At 38.9% G+C, this 21,682-nt stretch overlaps 1 protein-coding gene across 6 annotated transcripts in view; it reads right to left on the bottom strand.

Annotated features, from left to right (window-relative positions):
* Positions 1-21,682, bottom strand: part of CABIN1 (calcineurin binding protein 1) — a 235,001-nt gene that overhangs the window by 138,812 nt on the left and 74,507 nt on the right. For all 6 annotated transcript variants that reach the window (XM_030582446.1, XM_030582448.1, XM_030582447.1 and 3 more), the window contains 2 exons: positions 11,476-11,658; positions 5,204-5,535 (listed from right to left, as the gene is read on the bottom strand). In XM_030582446.1, the coding sequence (XP_030438306.1) occupies positions 5,204-5,535; positions 11,476-11,658 (515 nt within the window). The remainder of the gene's footprint in view (positions 1-5,203; positions 5,536-11,475; positions 11,659-21,682) is intronic.

The following is a 21,682-nucleotide window of genomic DNA, read 5'->3' as shown; positions in this document are numbered from 1 at the left end:
CAACTCCTCATTTCAGCATATAGCCAGGAGAAAAGCTAGAAAGCTCTCACTGAGGACACTGCAGGGTTAGTATCAATCTACAAGATCTAACAACACTTTCAAATGTTGCTCTTCTTGGTAATTGAGGAAAACATATTTTCAAGTTTGAGTTTGTTAATGAAGCCTGGAGTTGCCCCTCCTCCACTATAGGAGAACATGTGGCCATGTTCATGATTTTAAAGCAGCATTTGTGCAGGTGCATTCCAACGCTCCCTAGAGTCATACACTGCACTGACCCACAAATGACGTACAGATTTGAAAACATTCTTACTGTAGTTATATTTTTTATTTTAATACCAGGCTTTTAGGAGTGCAAGACAGCCACTTTTCACATTTGAAATTTGCCATACATTAATATCCAAATAATGCAACAAATTAAGACTAAGGATTATATCCTACTTTTTTTTTTTTTTTTTTTTTACATATTTTTAACTTAAGTGGCATATAAACAAACTAGGGCTGTCGATCAATCGCAGTTAACTCACGCAATTAACTCAAAAAATTAACTGCGATTAAAAAAATTAATCGTGATTAATCGCAGTTTTAATCACACTGTTAAACAACAGAATACTAATTAAAATGTATTAAATATTTTGGATGTTTTTCTACACTTTCATATATATTGTATTCTGTGTTGTAACTGAAATCATTATATTTGAAAACATCCAAAAATATTTAAACAAACAGTAATCTATTATTGTTTAACAGTGTGATTAATTGAGATCAATTTTTTAAATCATGCGATTAATTGAGATTAATATTTTTAATCCCCTGACAGCCCTAAAACAAACTATGTTTCACTCTTCAAGATATTTTTTGATGTGGAATGGTATCATGTGTATATATGTGATGGCAGGTAACAGATTGTTGAGTAGTCTGAAGGTTCTTTAGAACTTCTGAATGTACTCGGAAGAGAAGGCATATTTAATAGGAAAATTCTAGTTCCCCAAGAGAACAACATCATTTCACTTTGCATCAAAGCTATGTATTTTACAAGACCTCATCTCCAATGCACCTTGCTATTTTAAAAACATAATTTACCTTTTTTTGGTCTATAAACATTTCCTCCTTATTGTTTGTGAAGGTTTCCACTATGTATTTCATGCAGCAGGTTGATGCGTTGAGTGGGGTTGTTCTGTTTTTTTTCGAAAGAGAAATTGGGAGAAAACCATGGGAAGCACCAATATAACCTATCTGATGGATTTTATTGGATCCCTAGTACTTTGACATGGGCTGAGATCTGCCAATATGTCAGGCTTGGAAAGTGCCATTATATTAGGAAAAATGATATTACATTATGTGACCTAAGCCCATAGGCCATACAACAGACATTTTAAAATTACTTTCCATTGCTAACAGCGATACAAGCTCTGAATAGGTAAGAGAACAATTTTCTGTTTGCAAACAGGTGGCGGTTCAGTTTGTCATCTTTGTGAATAACCTCTGGATAGCTCCATTTTATTTAGCAGGTCTTTTCTTATCAAGGACTAAAGCTGCAGCATAGATGTAAAAGATGCAGGGGGATAGAGTAGAAGTGAAAGAACCTGGAGGGAAACATTTTGAACTAACATATGATCAAGCAGTAAATATATATGATTATTGCTAACGATGTACTAACGATTTCTCTGAGCTGTACTGTTTGTTTTGGAAAGAGTTTTAAAGAACAGCACTGATCAGAGAAACTGTCAGCAACAACATATTAACACACTTCTGCCAAAACAACTGGGGTGCTAATGTAGACCAGTCCATGTAACATCTGCTCCAAAGTGAGGATCGTGGTTATTAGATTTCAAAGTGGAATGGGAATCAACTGTAGCCTTGAACTACATAAGTTTACAATGTCAGAATTTGATCCTATTGTTTGATGTATGTCCTTTATAGACACTTTTTGACTGAATTCCAAGGCAACTAGCTCAAAGAGCCTTTTTGATTTCACAGCTGTGATGTCATCTTGCAGCAGGAATGTAGCAAAGAATAGTCCCTGAAGTTAATAGAAAGCTAGACTCAGAGCAGCTGTAATATTGGTGTATTACTGGATTTGTACTACAAAGTTCCTGAAAACTGTCAAAACTTCCTACTTCCAGAAAACTGTCAAAACTTCCTACTTCCACAAACCACAATTTGTCAGCAACAGTATTGACAGATTTTGAAAATCCATTGCTGCTCTTAATGATTGGATTTTATGAAGAAATTCATGGCTGTCATATACAAACAGTGTGAAAATATTTTCAAAACTGGCTGTGTTTAAAAACTGGTCATTTTTTGCTAGATAATGACTACTTTATAGCCAGTTTGAATGCTGGACACATTCCACTTGATTAGTAATACATGTTACAGCTCAATTTGGTGTTAATACTTTTGTACTACAGTATGACAGAAATTGAGCTCACATGTAAAAAGGTTACGAACACTATAGGAACTGCTATATATTACTCTATGAATATAGATATGCAATAATGACATGAATACTGTATATGACCAGGGCAATGAGGGAAACATTCTATATTGGGTTATAAGACTTTCCTGTGTGAATGCATTAATCTAACTTGTATTGGGATTAGTTGAACATTTATTATATGCCAATAATGCTTGAATTCAATGGGAACTGTACATGAAGGCAATACAATGGCTTCCCGGATGAGAATACATAGGTACACATGAAAAAGACAAGGCAGCCAGCTGTTGGCTTCAAAGTGGAGGAGTATGAAGGAACTGGGCCTTCCAGATCTAGGGAATGGTAAGTCTTAGAGAAGAACTAGCTATGCAGACAGGATGCTTTATTGTTGTTAAGATGTGTTTCCTCTGAAATGCTTTTGTTCTAAATAAAGACTTAGCTTTAAGGAAGCTGTTTGGTCACCAATCACCATTGTCACTGGGAACAAAACTGCAGGTTTGAGTCCAAGTCAGACCTGTAAGGTGATCACAGTTGAGACACAGGAGACTGCCACCCTTCACCTGGTGTGAGAGTGGGAGAAATGTGAGTTTCCATCTCAAGAAAAAGGTGACAGCCTGAGGCCCAGAGGAGGTATGCTCAAGAAGCCAGGGGATTTTGGAGGTGCAGTTAGCCCGATAACTATGACAAGCAGTATAATTTCCTTTTCCCATTACCTACCCTCACTGCTATTAGAGTGCATAGTGGAAATTCAATTAATAGAAGCTACGGTGTAGGTGGGGAAGGAATACCAGGGGGTGAAATAGTGCAGTGTACTGTTGCCCTAGTTTTTCAAATCAAGAGATTTGGATTCAAATCCTGATTTTGACCAACTGAGAAGTAAGTTCGGTAGTTTCAACTTATTACTCATGGATACTTTACAATTTACTTTAAAAGCTGGCACGATAGGCAGTTGCTGCTCAAGAAAGGCCCAGGGCTAGAATAGCAGTGGTATTGCAGGCCAAAACTCAGGTGGACTACAGAACTGTGTCGAAGAAACTTTCACAGCATCTGATTGCAGCACACTTTGCCTCCCTCTAGGCTAGCAGTATCCATCTATAATTTTCATGAGCACCAAATTCTTAAAAAAAAAAAAAAAAAAAAAAAAAAAAGGGGCTACAGCATGCAAGAGTCACTCAAAACATCCACAGTTGCAAAGATCAATGCTCAAAGCATTTCGTATGCTGCTTGATTATGTGGGAGACAGATAGTGCTCTGCAGAAACATGGTTACTTGTTCTGGATGCAAACTAAACATGCTAAATCTAAAATAAAGGAAGTTTACAGTTCAAACCAGAGAGAAAGAGAACTCATGACAGTTTAAGTCCTTTGACAGTAATTCTACCATGAAGAACACATGAAGCTTCACTATGCTGGAGGAGGAAAGTTCGGGGGCTCTTAGGCCAAAGGTGCACTAATTCCAATACAGTGACCAAGACTTTTCTGCCCTGTTTAAACCAAGACCACAGGCCTGTGCGCCACAGTCTGCTTTGGAATTGCAACAGGATACTTGAGGGACTTTTACTCAGTGATTTCTAACAGCCAGTAATTGGTCTACTCAGGGGGAAGTAATGACAGATTACAGGAGCAGGAGACTTAGAAATGCAATACCCCATCACAGCAATTTGGGTTTAGTATCAAGTGGGGAAAAGAAATTTCCCTCAAGCCTTAATTCTTATTTTGACCTTCACTTAGTGATAACTAGAATCCTGCATCCATATAGCCATTGTCTGACTACACTACCCATCCAGTGAATGCCATTAGAAAAAAGCATGCATTCCTATGAGATTGGAGGAATGTATTCAGGTTACAAAATCTTGAACTTTTTCAGCTATGTGACTGGAGAAAGAAGTAAAGTTTCTGTCTTCATATTGAGCTTATATAACCTTCCCCTTTCCAAATATTTCCATGACAATACTTCATAAGGAGGAACTGTGCTCCTCTCAGAGCTCTGTTAAAACTATTCTTGACTGACCAGAAAATATCACTGTTGAGGAGGCACAAGACTTCCCTATCCCCAAATGAGGACCCAGCTCTGCAGTTCTCCCAAGATAAGGCAGCACAAGAGTCAGAGACCAAATCTGGTATCCAAACCTGGTCTTCTATCTGACAGTGATCTTACATCTGGCCCCAGAGATGCCACAAGCCAGAAACTGAGGGAGATGGGAAGAGAACTAATTCTCACCATACTCAAGTGACTTTCTGGAATACAGCTCCTCTTGTTTTAAATATATTAAGGACCTGTAATCTTCTAGTATCAATAAGTATCTATTAATAAATTTATTGCTTTTATTTTTCAAAAAGCTGCATATACACAAAGTCCTAAAATTTAACAAGTGTGCACACAAAGCATACCTTTTTGCATTCAGATCTCTCAGCATATGTATGTGCATCAATTGGTTTGCGCATACCATACATATGCATGCAAATGCAGTTGCCCAATTCTGCACATGTACTTTTTAAAATTTAGGTCCAATTTACTGAACTTCCCTATGCCCTGGATGTGGGTAAGCATTATTATCTTCATTTTACAGATGAGGAATCTGGGGTGCCACAAAGGCTAAGTGAACTGATCAAGATAACACAGCATGTCCATGTCAACACTGAGGAGTTCTTAACCATTTGTTCAGTCCACTTATTTAGTTATAGGTAAGATGTAATTCTTTTTATATTTATAAGAAATAAATAGCTTTAAACATAGCTGGCCAGTCATTCTGCCAGTGCTACGTCTTACCTTGTGCGTTTTGCTGTACGTATACAAAAAAGCTAGCCTGTAGAGACTCTTATAGTGCTGGGGGAAACGGCTCAGACACAAACGGAAAGAGGTGATGCACTGTTCTGTCAGAAATTTGCGTTGCTCTTCAAGATCTGCTGGAAGACACTGGGGAAACTCAGATGTGTCTCCACAAGATTCAGCTTTCTTCTTACAGTCCCACTGTGAAGGTGGGGGAACTGTAGCCTTGACAGGGATGCCAGATGATGCTTGGGCATCTAAAAGAACTTTCTGGACACTATGCTCAGCTGCATGATAAGATTCAGAGTTCTCCAAGGGTTCTTCTGATTTTCCTACAAATGAACAAAGGTTCAGCATTTGTGTTTTAGAACTGATGTGTACTGAAAAACTTAAAACCTTTTCTCCATTAAACTACATTCAGAATAATTCCACAACTTCCCAATATACATATGACTGTTCTTGATGTTTAATGAACAAGACACCTTCAAAAGCCTCGAGAAACATATATATATATATATAATCATTTATCAAGAGGAAGGCAATTTTAGAGTCACAGGTTTTAGGGGCGGAAGGGACTATTATGATTACCTAATCTGACTTCCTGAATAACACATGCCATAGAATTCCACCTAGGAATTTCTCCATTGAGTCCAATAATTTGTGGTTCAATCAGCCCATCTCTTTTAGAAAATAAATCTTCATTTATCAGATAATGCTGAATCTACAATATCCCTTGTCACCTGTGCAAAGGTTAATTACCTTCACTGTTAAAAATTTGCAACCTATTGCCAATTAAAAAATTTTCAGCTTCCTCTTTCAACTACTGAACCTTGTTACATATGTCTATTAGAACAATGAGCCCTCATATCAGATATTATCACTCGATGTAGCTATTTATAGTTCATGATCAAATCACCTCTTAACCTTCTCTTTGATAAGCTAAATAAACTTAGTTTAAGTCTTTCTTTCAGGTGTGTTTTCCACACCACGAATCATTCCTGAAGCTGTCTGAACTCTCTCCAATTTTTCAATAGCCTTTTGAATGCGTTGACACTAGAAATTGACACAGTATTCCAGCAGGATGTACTATGTTTTTCAGAAGTTTCTGAAGGCTGGGGAAAATATTTATATTTAATTTTTTAAAGGATTAAATATTTTACAATTACCCCCTTCCGGCCTAGAATTGTTAGCACATTTGATGCGTCTGAGCCATCCCAAGTCTTAGGGAGACCTTTTAAAATTTTTAACTTAAAAAGTGTTATAGATTTTTCAAGCTAGAGCATATTCAGTGTTTCAATATACAATGTTTCAGTACAGACCCTCCTCCAGTTTCGCAAATCTGCACTTAAGGAAAAAGTTCCGTAAACTAGAAAGTTTTCTTTTTGTTTTGTTTTTTTGCGTAATGATGGGGTATATGTTCCCAACTTACGCCAAATTAGTTACACAAGGCGTACCAGAACGAAACGCTTGCATAAGTTGGTGAGTGTCCGTAATACCAGAATGTTTTAATTCTCAACTCACAAAATTTCAGGTCATTCCAATGCCTTAATCATCCCAGTAGCAGAGGAAAAAAGCTGTCAAAATTGACACACACAAACCACTTTTACATACCTAGCTGATGTTATTTTGCATTTATCTTCATAGCATCTGGGTGACTTAAAATTTGTTTTAATTATTTTTAAAAGTATCCTGCATATCAAAAATGTATGTCTATTCTCCCAAAACAGGCTTTTTTAAATTAATTGTAAGAAAGCTAATTCAAATTTTTTTTAATTATTTTTGAATTGTGGGTTGTTTTGTTTTGTGGGTGGGCTTTTTTTTAAAGCAGTTGGTGTACTTAGAAGTGGAAGTATAAAACACACACCTCACCTCTTATACTTGGTCATATTACATATTACAAAATGTTATCAAATCTTATATTGATTTACATTTATGTTGCATATATCTTAACTGCATACTCTTAATTTTCAGACAGAGGGCTAAATGACTTAGCTCTCAGCCTAAAACATTTCAATCTTTGCCATACAGTGAATACAAAATATATACCTTATGTCATCTAAATGTATTACACTGTCTTGTAATGCTATATTTGTAGCTGGCTTAGAAAGGTACTTTTCCAGAGACATTTGTTATACTGAATGCAAATAATGCAATACTGAATTTAACATAGGCCTCCAAACAGCTATCTGATTACAATGACTTTTAAGTCACTATTGTCTAGAAAATTGTTATTGTAGTGACCAATCCCTCCCAAATACTATTTATATAAGGCTCTGTCTATAGTAGGTATTTTGCACTGCTGTAGCTATATTGGGACTTACAGTATAGATACGCCCTAGTTTAGACAAACCTTAAGAAAAAGCATAATTCAAAAGAGAAAACAAGTTATCCATCAAAATGTCAATGATACATACAAATGTTGAAATAAATGTTTACTGTACATTTCTCTCCAGTGAGAATAAGGGAATGGATCAGGACCAGCTATGGATTTTGTGGCTCCATAAAATTGACAAAGGTATGATATTATGGAAGGAGAGACTAAACAATGTGATAGGAAAGTTTTATGAGCCTAAGTATGGATGGCAGCATTATTCACGAAGTTGAACAAATTACATGCCAATAATATTTATGCCACACCCTCACATTTTACAGAAAAAAAGTGTTAACTTTTAGAGAGTTTTAAACCAATGTATTGATTTTGTTTTTCATATCCCTCTACTTCTAAAGCCCACCTCCCTCAGCACCAAGTTCAACTATACAGGCTTCAGATAGAGAGAGAAATTCTAAGGAATAGATTTTGGAAGGTCTAAAATCATTTAAAATCACTTTTCCAGGTATAACATCTGATATCAAATGATCTATTGGAGCTACAAATAAGTGCTGTATTCCAAGGGAAAAGGATGGCAGAGGGTGATTTCAAGTTCGCCAGCATTCAATTCCATATTTATCATTTGCAAGATATTGAATAATAATCTAATCACTAGTCCAGGATTAAGTATGGATAAAAGAGAGAAACATTTTTGTCTGAGATTGTTTTACAACAGCAGCTCCTTGAACTGCTCAGGACTTTGAAATATTAGAAGCCAGAGTACAAGTGAAGCAGTTAAAAGAGCATGATAAAAATTGATTTACCACATGATTCTGCAGGTTATGAGAGGGTTCTACCACTTATGTCAGTGGTATCACTACCACATGGGTGATATAAATATAAAATTTATATATACACATTTAAAAAAACCCCACAAACTATACATATACACCCCACTGGCATCCAACAAAAATTCAAAAGCATAGTTCAACATCTTTCCAGTACTTCTGCATGCTGGACAAAAAACATTTTAATGTAATTACTAGGGCTGTTGATTACACAGTTAACTCACAATTAACTCAAAAAAATTAATCACGATTAATCCCAGTTTTAATTGCACTGTTAAACAAGTGCATACCACTTGAAATTTATTAAATATTTTGGATGGTTTTCTACATTTTCATAAATATTGTATTCTGTGTTGTAATTGAAATCAAAGTGTATATTATTTTTTATTACAAATATTTGCACTGGAAAAACAAACATAAGAAACAATATTTTTCAATTCACCTCATACAAGTACTGTAGTGCAATCTCTATCATGAAAGTGCAACTTGTAGATTTTTTTTGTTACACAACTGAAATCAAAAACAAAATAATGTAAAACTTCAGAGCCTATAAGTCCACTCAGTCCTACTTCTTGTTCAGCCAATCACTAAGACAAACAAGTTTGTTTACATTGACAGGAGATAATGCTGCCCTTTTCTTATTTACAATGTCACCAGAAAGGAAGACCAGGCATTTGCATGGCACTTTTGTAGCGAGCATCGCAAGGTATTTACATGCCAGATATGCCAAACATTTGTATAGCCCTTCATGCTTTGGCCATCATTCCACACGCCTGAGGGCATTCCGCGCCAAAAAATTAAAAATTCTGTGCACAATATTTTAAAATTCTACAAGTTTTATTTGTCAATAAATAAACGCAGAGGCTCCAGCATGGCAATGGAGAGCTCAGGCCACTGTCTGGGCGAAGGTGGGAGATCACCCTGCAGCCTCCCCACCCCTGGGACATGGACTAAGTGGTGAGGCTGCACCTGACCCTGACACAGCACAAGGCCTGGGCCTGCCCAAGGAACATCCTGGGGCCCTGCCCCTCTGCACCAGGTGCACCTAGTTTGGGCAGGCAGGCAGGCTCAACCACGCAGGATCCAAGTGTGAAAGGGCTCAGTGTGGGGGATCCAGGTGTGGGATGAGAGGGGATCTATATGGGATAATCTGGGTGCAAGCAGATTGTGGGGGGAACCTGGATGCACAGAGGCTCATTGGGGGGTGTTACAGGTGCAGGGGCAATGGGACTCTACAGGAGCTTCCAGGTAAGGGTGGTTGAAGCTCAGTGGAGGAGTGTGGTGGGGGTCTGGGTGCATTTAGCTGGGGATCAGTGGCATGGATGTCTGGACGTAGGGGTTCAAGATAGTGTAGGGGGGTGAGGTTCATCAGGGTGGAGGTTTGAGTGCAGAAAGCAGAGTGGCGGGTGGTCAGGGGTGCAGGTCTGGAGGCAGAGAGGTTCCAGATGCAGGGATTGAGGTTCAGTGGGGTAGGGTTCAGGTATGGAGTGCTAGGGGGGTTCTGGGTGTACGGGATTAGGCTGGCAGGAGTGTCTGGGTATGGAAGGTCCAGATGCACGGAGGTTGGGAGGATGAGGGAGCAGCTTCCCATACAGTGACCTCCCCCTCCCATAGCTAAGGTGTGATGGGGGCAGGAAGCAGGGGAGGATGCTCAGCTTCCTGCAGTTGGGGGAGGTTTCTGGGGGTTGGTCTGACACAGCCCCAGCCACTCCTTGCAGGGGAAGAGTAAGTCCTGTCCTCTCCTGCCTCCAGCCCAGCCAGGACTAGCAGCTGATCGCAGCTCAGGGTAGGAGCCACTGGCTAGGGTGTCCCCAGCCTCATGTTGATTTACCTCTCTGAAGGTGGACTGAAACAATGTACCTGCGCTGCTAGGGAATGGTGTGTGATTGTTCTTGCAGCTTCCCTGTCAGAAAGTCATTTTTCTGCAGGGAACCCAAGAAATCTGTAGGGGACATGAATTCTGCACACACACACTGTCGCAAAATTCCCCCAGGAGTAATTCCAGAGGACGTGCTTCCATGCCGATGACGCTCATTAAAAAAATAATGTGTTAATTAAATTTGTGACTGAACTCCTTGGGGGAGAATTCTTTGTCCCCTGCTCTATTTTTTGTACCCAATATTCTGCCATATAGTTCATGTTATAGCAGTCTCGGATGATGACCCAGCACATGTTGTTCATTTTAAGAAAAACTTTCACTGCATATTTGACAAAATGCAAAGAAGGTACCAATGTGAGATTTCTAAAGATAGCTTCAGTACTCGTCCCAAGGTTTAAGAATCTGAAGTGCCTTCCAAAATCTGAGAGGGATGAAGTGTGGAGCATGCTTTCAGAAGTCTTAACAGAGCAACACTCTGATGCGGAAAGTACAGAACCCAAACATCAAAAAAGAAAATCAACCTTCTGCTGGTGGCATCTGACTCGATAATGAAAAGGAATATGCATTGGTCCACACTGGTTTGGATTGTTATCGAGCAGAACCCATCATCAGTATGGACGCATGTCCTTTGGAATGGTGGCTGAAGCATGAAGGGAAATACGAATCTTTGTTGCATCTGGCATGCAAATATCTTGAGATGCTGACTACAACAGTGCCATGAGAATGCCTGTTCTCACCTTCAGGTGACATTGTAAGCAAGAAGCTGGCAGCATTATCTCCTGCAAATGTAAACAAGCTTGTTTGTCTGAGCGATTGGCTGAATAAGAAGTAGGACAGAGGACCTGCAGGCTCTAAAATTTTACATTGTTTATTTTTGAATGCAGGTGTTTTGTAGGTAATTCTGCATTTATAAGTTCAACTTACATGATAAAGAGATTGCACTATAGTACTTGTGTTAAGTTAACTGAAAAATATTATTTTGTTTTTTTACAGTGCAAATACTCAAAAATAAATATAAAGTGTGCACTGTACACTTCGTACTCTGTGTTGTAATTGAAATCAATATATTTGAAAACATAAAAACATCCAAAAATATTTAAATAAATGGTATTCTGTTATTGTTAAAACAGTGAGATTAATAGTGATTTTTTAAAAAATCGTGATTAATTTTTTTAATCACTTGACAGCCCTAGTCACAACAGAAGCTGCTGTGAGTTACATAATAAAATGATTGTACCTCTTTCCTCTTCAGATCCTAGAGTTTCTTTGCAGGATGCTATCACATCTGAACAGGAAGTGGAAATCCTCTTCTCTGAGTAAGGCTTCCTTGAATCGTCTTGAGAACTGGCAGGTTCATTGAAGATATCCTGTGTGGAGCTGGAATCAGAGAGGACCACTGCTGTGCTGTCCTGACTCCTTTCTGCAAAAAAGGAAAACAAGGTAAAGAACGAATGCGCTACTTCACCCACACCACAGGAGACATTAGGATCAAACAGTCCTCTATCTTAAACCATGAGTTAGTGCTTTCTCCTCAATCTAAGTAGTATAATGACTGCAACCATTCTGTAAAGTTTTCTCTATTGTAATGCATGGACCTATGCCAACCAATGTGCCTACTGTCTAAAACATAAATAGAATTTTTTTTTTAATCTGTTTTCTACAATTTATTGCCATGTTCATCTCCTCACCTGTTTGTTCCAAGAAGGGAAAATTTAACTGTTTTATTTTATAAGCAGTTGCTAAGTATTTATGTAGATTTCATTTTTCGAATGACTTCCTGGGATATCTAATCAGGTTAGAAACCTCCTACAAGGGAGTTGATGCATAACTCTGATAAGCAGTCACCTTTAGGATAGAATGTAGCCAACATTTTACACTCAGAACATTCAGCAGTTTTACTGTGCCACCTGTGGCATCTCAAAAGGCAGGTGGGATAACTTTGGTACACTAGTTAAAAATCTGAATCCACTAGAAATCATTTGCTAGGGGAAGACCACAAACATCAAGATTTCTAAGAATTTTTAGAAGTAGTTCTTACAAAGGATAGAGGATTGATGTCATGAGAGATGCAAAAGACCTAACAGAATGATCATTGACATCATCCACCTGACAGGAGTTTGATACAGTCCACTGAATGGTCATCTGCTTAGCATCTTGCTAAGATCTGGTTTTAAAATAGATAAAGATTCTTGAACTTCAGGCTAGCAGTTGTGCTTAATTTGTAATGAAAGAGGTGCTGGGGCTCAAGCAATTTTTTTACTTTCATAACTGATGTGGCAAGCCCAGAAGTGCCACGGCTATGAACTGCCAAGACTAGAGGTGCCAGGACACCTGGCACAAATTAAGCAATGGCTAGCAGATAGAAGGGTGAGGGAAGTGATTCAGTCTTGGTGGGTACAGCTGATTAGAGTAATGTATCACACCTGTTGACTGTATTACAGTTTAGAGGGGGCTGTTAGCTCTTTCAGCCATAGTTGTTTCAGCACATGAAACAGTTGTACAAGGCTGTGATTATAGTGGGATAAAAACTGCATCCTAGAATAAAGAAACAAGTGAAAACTTCTCAGATATCTGAGATCAGTCTAATATATCCTTAGTCACTAGGTCAGGGTTTGTCAGAGACAACCTGATTGGTACTGGAACAGCCCATCCACATGCAGGCTCTAAAACTCCAACACAACTACAGAAAAAGATGCACACTTTCTTCCTCACATGGGGAAAAAACACATTTTTCTATAATTTTCCACCAGCAAAATCCAATGTCTGATGTGAAATCCTAGCAGACAGAGCTCTCTCTATATCTAAAGCCCATGAATGAATTTATTCCCTTTACCAGACATAGGATTGGTTCAACCGATAAAAAAGTTTTATACAATTAACTGCATGCAAAAAGGCTGACAAGTATCTGACACTGAAGACCAATGCAGTCCCTCTGCATTCATATTCATAATATGATCAAGAATAAAATGAAAAAAATGCTCAGCAACAGCGAGCTTCAACAGAGGAGCTGGCAGTATAAATAAATCCCTCCCTTCCTGTACATTTACACAGTGCAGATAGAGAGCAGAGATGCCTCTTATGGATGTGTCTTAACCAGATAAACCCTCTCCCTAGACCTCAACTTATAGAACAGGTATTACTTGTTTTGATTCCAAAAAGATTAAAATGCCATTTGATGAAACCTATGGGTTTTTCATTTGGCACATGAAGAAACCCTGCATATCCAGTGAAGAGGTCTTATCAAACTGCACCTGGAAAAATGAATTGGGGGAGGGGGTTCCTGGCTTCCTAACAGGAAGTTTTACAGTTTGTTAGTGATGACAGACTTTATATAGAAATGATATAATCACAAAAGAATGGGAGAGGAAAGATTCTGAATGGAGGTCAGTCAAGCTTTCATGACTCATTTGTAGAGCTTTAAGAATGTTCTTTGATTACGTGGATATATCCAAACACCTTGTGGGTATCAGGAAAAAAAAGTTATGTTTTACACTTCCAAGGTTTGGAAATTGATTGCAAAGTTTTGGGGGATAAAATAAAAGATATTTTCTCTTGCCCACAGTGGTTCTTAGCAGTTTTGTAACATCCTGAAAGACTGGTTGAATGACAGCACCAACAACAAAAGCTTTGATACAGACAACCAACACACTCCACATTTACAGCAATTCATCCAACAGATTTTTTTTTCAAACGGGAGAAACTCAGGTATCTGCTTCAGAAGTAGGTTAGAGGTTGAGTTAGAAGCCTGCAGATGCAAAAATACAGCAGTTGCAAGACTATAAATGTTTCATTATCCCATAAGCACTGAAGTTAGTTTTGATGTACAGCCTGTGACAGATGAAAAGTCGAAATGCTGGAATGGGAATCAAGAATGTCTGGTATACACAGTGAGTTTGAGAGAGCTATATCAGTTACCAGGAAATTATACTAACCTCTCTCAGAATAAAAAATGATGCTCATAGGCTCTGAGCTAGCATGTTATATTTCAAATATCTGCGTATCAATGAGGTTTTTCATCCCAAGGGAGCAAACGTTAAGTCTTCCTTTTCAAATCTTAACTGGCAATCACAGTTGAAGTTTCTACTAAAAAGAAGTGCAGATATGTAGATATGCACGGGTGTATGTGCCGCTCTCTCTTTCGGCTATTTCTACAATAGCCAGACAGACACCCAATATTTCAACCACATCATCATCTAACCCTGCTCTGAGCATCCAACATAGTGGTAAAAATGCAAGCACCCATCAATGTTTTGTCTGCACAATGACTCCCAACATTGCTTTTGTTCATGGAGCTGAGATGGTGGGCTGCAACAATAGAAATTTTTTCAAAAGGAAAGCAAGTGCAACCCAAGCTGGGGTGGCGGGTGGGAGGATGTTTTGTGCTGTTGCATCTAAGACATTTTTAATGATTTCTTCTGAGTCAACTTCCACGTTTTCAGTGTACATTTCCCAGAAATGTTTAGAAAGATTGTTAATTGATTTTTTAAATATTAAAATAAATCAGGACTGCTAAGTAGAAGACATGGGTAAATGTAGTGTCTTCATTTCTTTTTCACAGGCTCCAAAGGAACTACAGAAGAGAGGGTTATAGGAACACTTTCTTAAGTTGCTAAGTGTTAATTACGGTGTATAGGGCGTTTAAAGCATGACTATGCTTCCTTCTTTCACCTGCTCTGACCATTGATATATTACACTGTGGTGTGTATTACTTCGGAGTATACACCAAGGGGAGACTAAGATAAAATAAGGTGTGGTCTGAGTAGAGATGAAAATACTTTACATATTCAATGCACTCCACCCCCAGCTGCTATTGAAATTCAGCCTAAAAATTGTAAAATGAGAGTCTGAGATTATTAGGTTGTTGCCAGGATTCAACTGATAGTAATTCAGAGGATGGGAAGTGCTAATATCCACACATTACAGATATTCTTTGCTCAAAATACCTTAAAACATATACATTAGTGCATCAAGATTCAGACTCCATCTGAAGAATTTCCTAAATGGGACACACTTTGAACCTGCACTGCAAATAACAATGGGAACAATAGTTAGGGGTTCCAAAATTAGGCCTCTCCAAAGACACTACATTAGTTATGTATGAAAGGATTCCAGACTTAAGAGTTCTTCAGAAGGTCAGTGTGTTGCGAGTCAGGATGTAAGTGGACTACCTCAGCAGTAGTTAAAATCTGTAGGACAGTGCTATGGAATCAGGCATGGATTCACTAATAGGAGAAATCATCAAACTAGACAACTCAGCACTGACGGTATGGATCATTCTGGGGAGTGCGGTGTCTTCCAGGAACCCCCAATTTTCCCCTCACTTCCTTTTACTTCTCCACCTACCCTTGAATGCCTCCTATTGCTGTAACTGTCCCTCTGTCAAGAAGAGCTGTTTATGGCTCTCTTTGGAGCCTATCAGTGTCATTCCTCTAATCAAGCAGAGAGGACTGCTAAAGAGCAACACCAGGCACTCTCTCCCCCAGAAAAGATGAGTGAATCACCTTCTCAGTTCTCCCATGCCAGTAACAATTTCAGGTTCTGGACTGTGATTCTTCCATGGTAGTTTACTGTGATGTCAGACTGCCAGACTAGCCATCTGCATGGCTCAGTTTGAGTGTGAGCAGGAGCCCAGAGAGAGAGACTGGACTCAAGACTATATTAGCTTTGATTATTAAGAAATGATTAATACATACATAGTGCTGTACGTTTATCTGGAATTTTACAAATGTTCCCTGCCAAAAAAGTCTTAAAAGCTAAGAAAGAAAAAAAAGGTAATACATGGCCTAGTAGTTTAGGAAAGGTGATTACTATTAAGGGTTGGAAATATCCCTAAAAGCTTAGACTATAAAATCTTCAGAGCAGGAGTTGTACATTCCTGCATTTAATACATTTTTGGCACAACTGTAATAATGCATGAGATTTAAAATGCAGTTTTATTCTGAGAAATGACTAGAGCTGGTTGAAAAGTTTCAGGATTTTATTTTTTTTTTAACCTAGAAGGGATACATTTTCATGAATATTTTTTCCATTTCTCAAACAACTTTAGAAGTGACTATGTATAGTATATGTGGCACTGTAAAGCTACTTGTTTATTGTTTCAATAACTTCTATGATCAAATGTGCTCAGTTTACAAGCAAAGAGACGCTTTCTGACTGCCAGTTCCACAAACTCAGCCTAGAATCTGAGAATCAAGCTGTGTTCTTTCTATTTCATCCAAGAACACCAGCAGTGAAGGTCCCAAATTAAACACTTGTGACACCTATAGAACTCCAAATTATGCTTTCAGCAAAACCTGCATAAACTCAGTGTGAGAGATTCTGTCCTTTGCTAAGTCAATGTATATGCAATTGTGGCCCTGTTGCAAGGTCTGGTGAAGGGAGTATGCTGATGGGGTCATTATGGGGATTCTATTTAAAGCAGCCCCTGGGGAGCCTTATGTTATCCTACGGGACCATTTACAGTTCTCTCAGCAGCCCAGAACTGGAGGATGAAAAGGTGGGGTAAAGTCACATTTGCCCTGCTACTTCCAAAATTGTGAGTTCTGTGCTGTGCCTTGAAGAGTTTTAGCAAAGAATCACACCAAGTGCCTTCAGTATGTTTGCACAGGTGTAACTGACAGGCAAAAAAATCAGTTTGTTGATGAGCCTGGGAAGGAATGGAATCCAACTCACACCTTAACAGCTGTAGTGTCTCTGCAGCACTAACAGCAGTAAAAGACAAAAATGTATAAGGTAAATTTTTATAAATTTTAGAAGTCAATGGGAAAAAACGATGGGACTCAGGCGCGTACATCACTTAGGCACTTTAGTGACAACGGGTACGATTTTCTAAACTCAGTAGACATGACTCGGACTACACAAAGGGAGCAGATCTGCTGAGCATGAAGGTTTCTTTTTACATAGTCATCTTTTGAAGAGGAACTGCACTTTATAGAGGGATTTGAAGGAGGAAAGAGGGAGTCTTGGTAAATAAGAAGAGGGAGCCAATTCCTGGCATGGGGGCAGCAAAATAAAGGTACGAACTTAGAAAAAAGCATTTGAAGACACACATGGGGAGAGTGTGACCAGAGGAGGGAGCAGAAATGTAGAAAGGGGCAAAATAAGTTATTTAAGGATTAGAATTCAGAGTTGAATTAACATATGAGAAAAGGAAAGCATAATCAGAATACTTACCAGCTGAAAGAGAGAGATATGCTGCAAGCATCAGCTAACTGCCAAATGGTCAAATCAGGGCTGTAGTTGCTTGTCTTAACCAAATTTAAAAGGCCATCCATTAGAAAAGTGTACTTCTACACTGAGACATTTCAAGTGACCAGGTGACTGAGAAGAAATGTGGGAAGGAACAGAATTTCCACCTATTTGAGGCAAGAGGCCTGACAAACAAACACTTGCCCAGGTCTTGAAGACTGGAGTTTGAAATGGCTATGTCTTTTTATTGATGCTATGTTTCTATAACAAAAGCTGAGATCAATTTTTGAAATCTACTGCTTGTGGTAATTTAATACATTATGTTAAAAGAGAGGAGCCTTGTGGTTGGAATGCAGCAGCAGAAGAGAACAAAGCAAGGCGCCATATACTCTGCAGCTGTGGTTGTACTGCAGACTTGTGCTCACAAATCTAAACCTTATTTTAAGAACTCTTTTAAATGTCTAGTTCTTATAGTTGGGCAGGAAACCTTAAAAATGTGAACCAAGAGCAAGTGATGGACAGACAGAAGAGTCCAGTTATACAGTAGAAACATTAGAGAGCAAGCAGTGACCCAGGCCCCAATCCTGCAAACATACATGTATTTAACTTCAAGCACATGAACAGTCCCACTGAACTTGCCTAAATCCCAATTACATGGTTACATGCTTTGTTGAATCAAGGTCCAAAGGAGGAGGCTAAGGAGAGAAAACAGAGAGATGTCCTCTGTGTTGCAAAAGAAGAAGCCAGGACAATTATCCTTCCATGAAAATCCTCTAATCTCACATCACTAGAGATTTTGGGATATCACACATACCAGAAGGGTTGAGATTTCTCTTTACTATGATCCTCTAGAAACAAAAGAAAAATAATTGGTTGGTTAAGACCAGAAGGATGTAAAGAAGTTAAAATAAAATTTTACCTCAGTAAAAAAGTAACTTTTGTTTCAAACACAAAACAAACTAACAAGCCCTTTCCTTTTCCCAAATTTTTTTAAAAAACCCCTCAAATATCTTCAGACACTGAGCCCCAGTGTGCAGGAGGGAGAGGCAGAAAAGAAAAGTGCCTTTTGTCCTGTTTACAAAGAGGTTTGGACCTCTGTTGACATGTTGTTACAGAAACATATTCAGATACAGGTCTTGTTAGAAAGATAATTTCAGGATTTGAAAAATTAATGCAGATGGACCCTTTACCTACAACTTTAATGTTTCAAACTTCAAAATTAACACTGTTCATAGACTGCAAGGAAGGGAAGGGAGCTTTCATTAAACATTGCTGTAATTTCCATTCCATTGTATCTGGTGAAGACTTTTTAGCCATTCAGGTGGCTAAAGAAAAAGTATTTACCTATGACATTTTAAAGAACTAGAACTTCTATCAAATCTCAGTTTTCTTCTTAAAAGTATGTTAAGGCTAATCTAGTTTCTGACTGACTGAAGTTCACAAGGCTGATCCATAAACCAAAGTAGAATAGTTCTATTCTATAATAGCACAGGAAGCCATTGCCATTCTATTTCACTAATATCCAAATAAAAACGTGTGTGTGCCCCTATCACTTATATTAAACCAACTTTTTTCCAAATAACTTTGAAAAAGGATCAGTGTCTCTTTTAATAAAAAAGAGCACCTCAGCTCTTCTTTAGGACCAGGAGATCATTATTCTTTGTCAACATTCTACTCCATTGATGTGAACTCTTTACATATACCAGTATGCATACGGAATATACCTTGCTATTTGAACTGTGGATGTTCACTGGCATGGCAGGAACAGAAAAAGAACGGGACAGTGGTGTGTAAAAATGTGAGACTGGCCTGAAGCAGCAAGTATTCAATAGCACTGGACAAGAGGCTATGTGCAAAGGCATAGGTATAATGTAGTAAACCTCTTAGAATAGCATGTTGACTGGCAGAATCTGTGTTGCATTACGAAACTGTGAACGTCCTTGCAAAAGAGGTAGTAAGTAACTAGAAAGGTAAGGAAGTAAAGACTTTTTGCAGCTGTATTAATAAGGTAGTTAGTTTTTATCAGTAAAGTTGCTACTCAACTTGATTGATAAATTCCCCACATTCCACACCATGAAACTCTTTTTTGAGATGAGAGAGGAGTGGGAGAAGGTCCGAGGTGCAGCTATATCTGTGGGAAGATATCAGGTTCAAAGAGAAGAAAGGGTAAAACATAGAGCTTTCTCTTTAGAATATTATCCTGGATATTGGGAGGAAGGGCATGGGTTCTAGTAGCTATAAGAAGGTCTTTCAACTGGGGTAGATATTCAGATAGTGGTAGAAAAAAGGTGCTAAAACAAAGAGAGTTAAACAAATGTGAGCTGTACACAAAGCTGTTCTGGTATGTGACATATGTATTTAAATTCATTTTAAAGTAAAGAAAAACCTTTGAACCACCATATTTATGGAGTGGTAACAGATTACATTTATCAAAAGCGTCAGACTCAGACTTTTCCACTTCATAAGGATGGTTGTTCAAAGGCTGTGGCTTCACTGATTTACTGAATGGAGAATATAGTATTGTTACTTACCTTGGCAGTAACTAGAGTTGTTTTAGATACGTGATTCCTACGTGTATTCCACTTGAGGTATTCATGCGCTCCATGAGCCTGAAGATCAGAAAATTTCTGCTAGCAATGTCAGTTGATCCAGACCTGCATCCTTCTCCTCATGCTCCAAACTGAAGGGCGGTGAAAACTGACTACCCCTCCAGTTCCTTCTGTACCACAAATAACCTTTGGAAGTATTTGCAGCAGAGGGGAAAGAGTGCACTGACAGATCCTATGCAAAGAAGGCTGGATCTTGCTCCTGCCTGTTTATTGATATAATAAATTGCTGCCCTGTTGTCTGACATGATCTGAACATGCAGGGTCTGAATAAGTGGGAGAAATCACTTGAAGACATCATGCACTGACTGCAGATCCAGGAGGTTGATGTGTAGCTGGGATTCTTGTTGGGTACCACTACCCTGTGCTACATGTTCATTCAGATGGCCTCCCCAGCCTAGTACGGAAGCCTCTGTGACCCATGTTTTCATGGGTTGAGGAGGGACGAAGACACACCCCCCCCACCACACACACTGTTAATCTGTTTTCCTACCAGGTAAGCTAAGTCAGAACTCTATGGGGACGTGAGACTGATTTGTTCGCAACCCACACCTGTAGATACCAGAGATAAAGTCTCATAAAGAGCGTCACATACATATAAGAGGCCATGTGATGTAGGAGGAAGAGATAGCATCATACTGTTGTCTGAGGCATAGTTGAAGCTGAGTGATGAGCTCCTTCATAGCGTGGAACCTGTCCAGAGGTAGGTATACTTTGGCTCTGATCAAATGCAGGGTTGTTCTAATAAAAGGTATAATCTGCATGGGAGCTAAAAATGGACTTTTCTACATTTACCTGGAGTCCTAATGAACACAGGAGTTGGACTAAAGATAGGGCTGCCCTCTGAACTTCTTGGTACAGCTTCCCCATGAGTCACCAGTACTCCAAGGTACTGCAATAATATTGGTGTGCCCTGATAATTCAAATGTGCTGCCACTACCAATGACACCTTTGTGAATACTCGTAGCGCCATCAAGAGATCGAAGGGGATCACTCCGCACTGGTAATGGTCCAAGCAGATGGTACACTGAAGGAACCTCCTGTGTGCTAGGTGGATCTCTGTGTGGAAATAAGCACTCTTTAAATCAGGAGCTGTGAACCAGTCGCGTTTGTTTAGAGGGGGAACTATAGAGGCCAGGGTGATCATCTGAACCACAGGAGGCAGATGAAGGCATTCAGCTGTCTGAGATCTAGTATGGCCCTCCAGCCTACTTTCTTCTTGAGGATTCTTCTTCTTTCATATGTCAGCTTGAAAAGCAACATTAAAAGGTCAATATCCAAGTTTGTCATCAGTTCTATGGCTTCAGATGACCTGGAATAAATCAAGGCTTTCCCTTCAGAGAAAGGCCATGTGAGGGCAGTGGTTCACTAGTTGTTCCCTGGTTTGGATGTCTATTCCACATTCACCTATCAGGCTATCCTTCATTTTCCATTTGTGTAGTTGTAATTACAAACATCTGTGTGAGATTCTGATGTGGTTTCATGTGATCCAAAGCTTTTGTGGCATGGTGAAGCTAGATGGTTGGTCTATTGGATCTGTGATCAGATCTTTGTTCTTTACTTCCACTGCTTTACCCACAGCCTCTGCACCACTTGATTTTTGCTGATAGTCCTGTGGTTTTGAGAGCTTGGCAGAAGGGATTCCTGGAC

The sequence above is a fragment of the Gopherus evgoodei genome, chromosome 13, assembly GCF_007399415.2.
Source record: "Gopherus evgoodei ecotype Sinaloan lineage chromosome 13, rGopEvg1_v1.p, whole genome shotgun sequence".
NCBI classification, from domain to species: domain Eukaryota; kingdom Metazoa; phylum Chordata; order Testudines; family Testudinidae; genus Gopherus; species Gopherus evgoodei.
The sequence above is the reverse complement of the archived record's forward strand: the minus strand, read 5'-3'. Positions and strand labels throughout refer to the sequence as shown.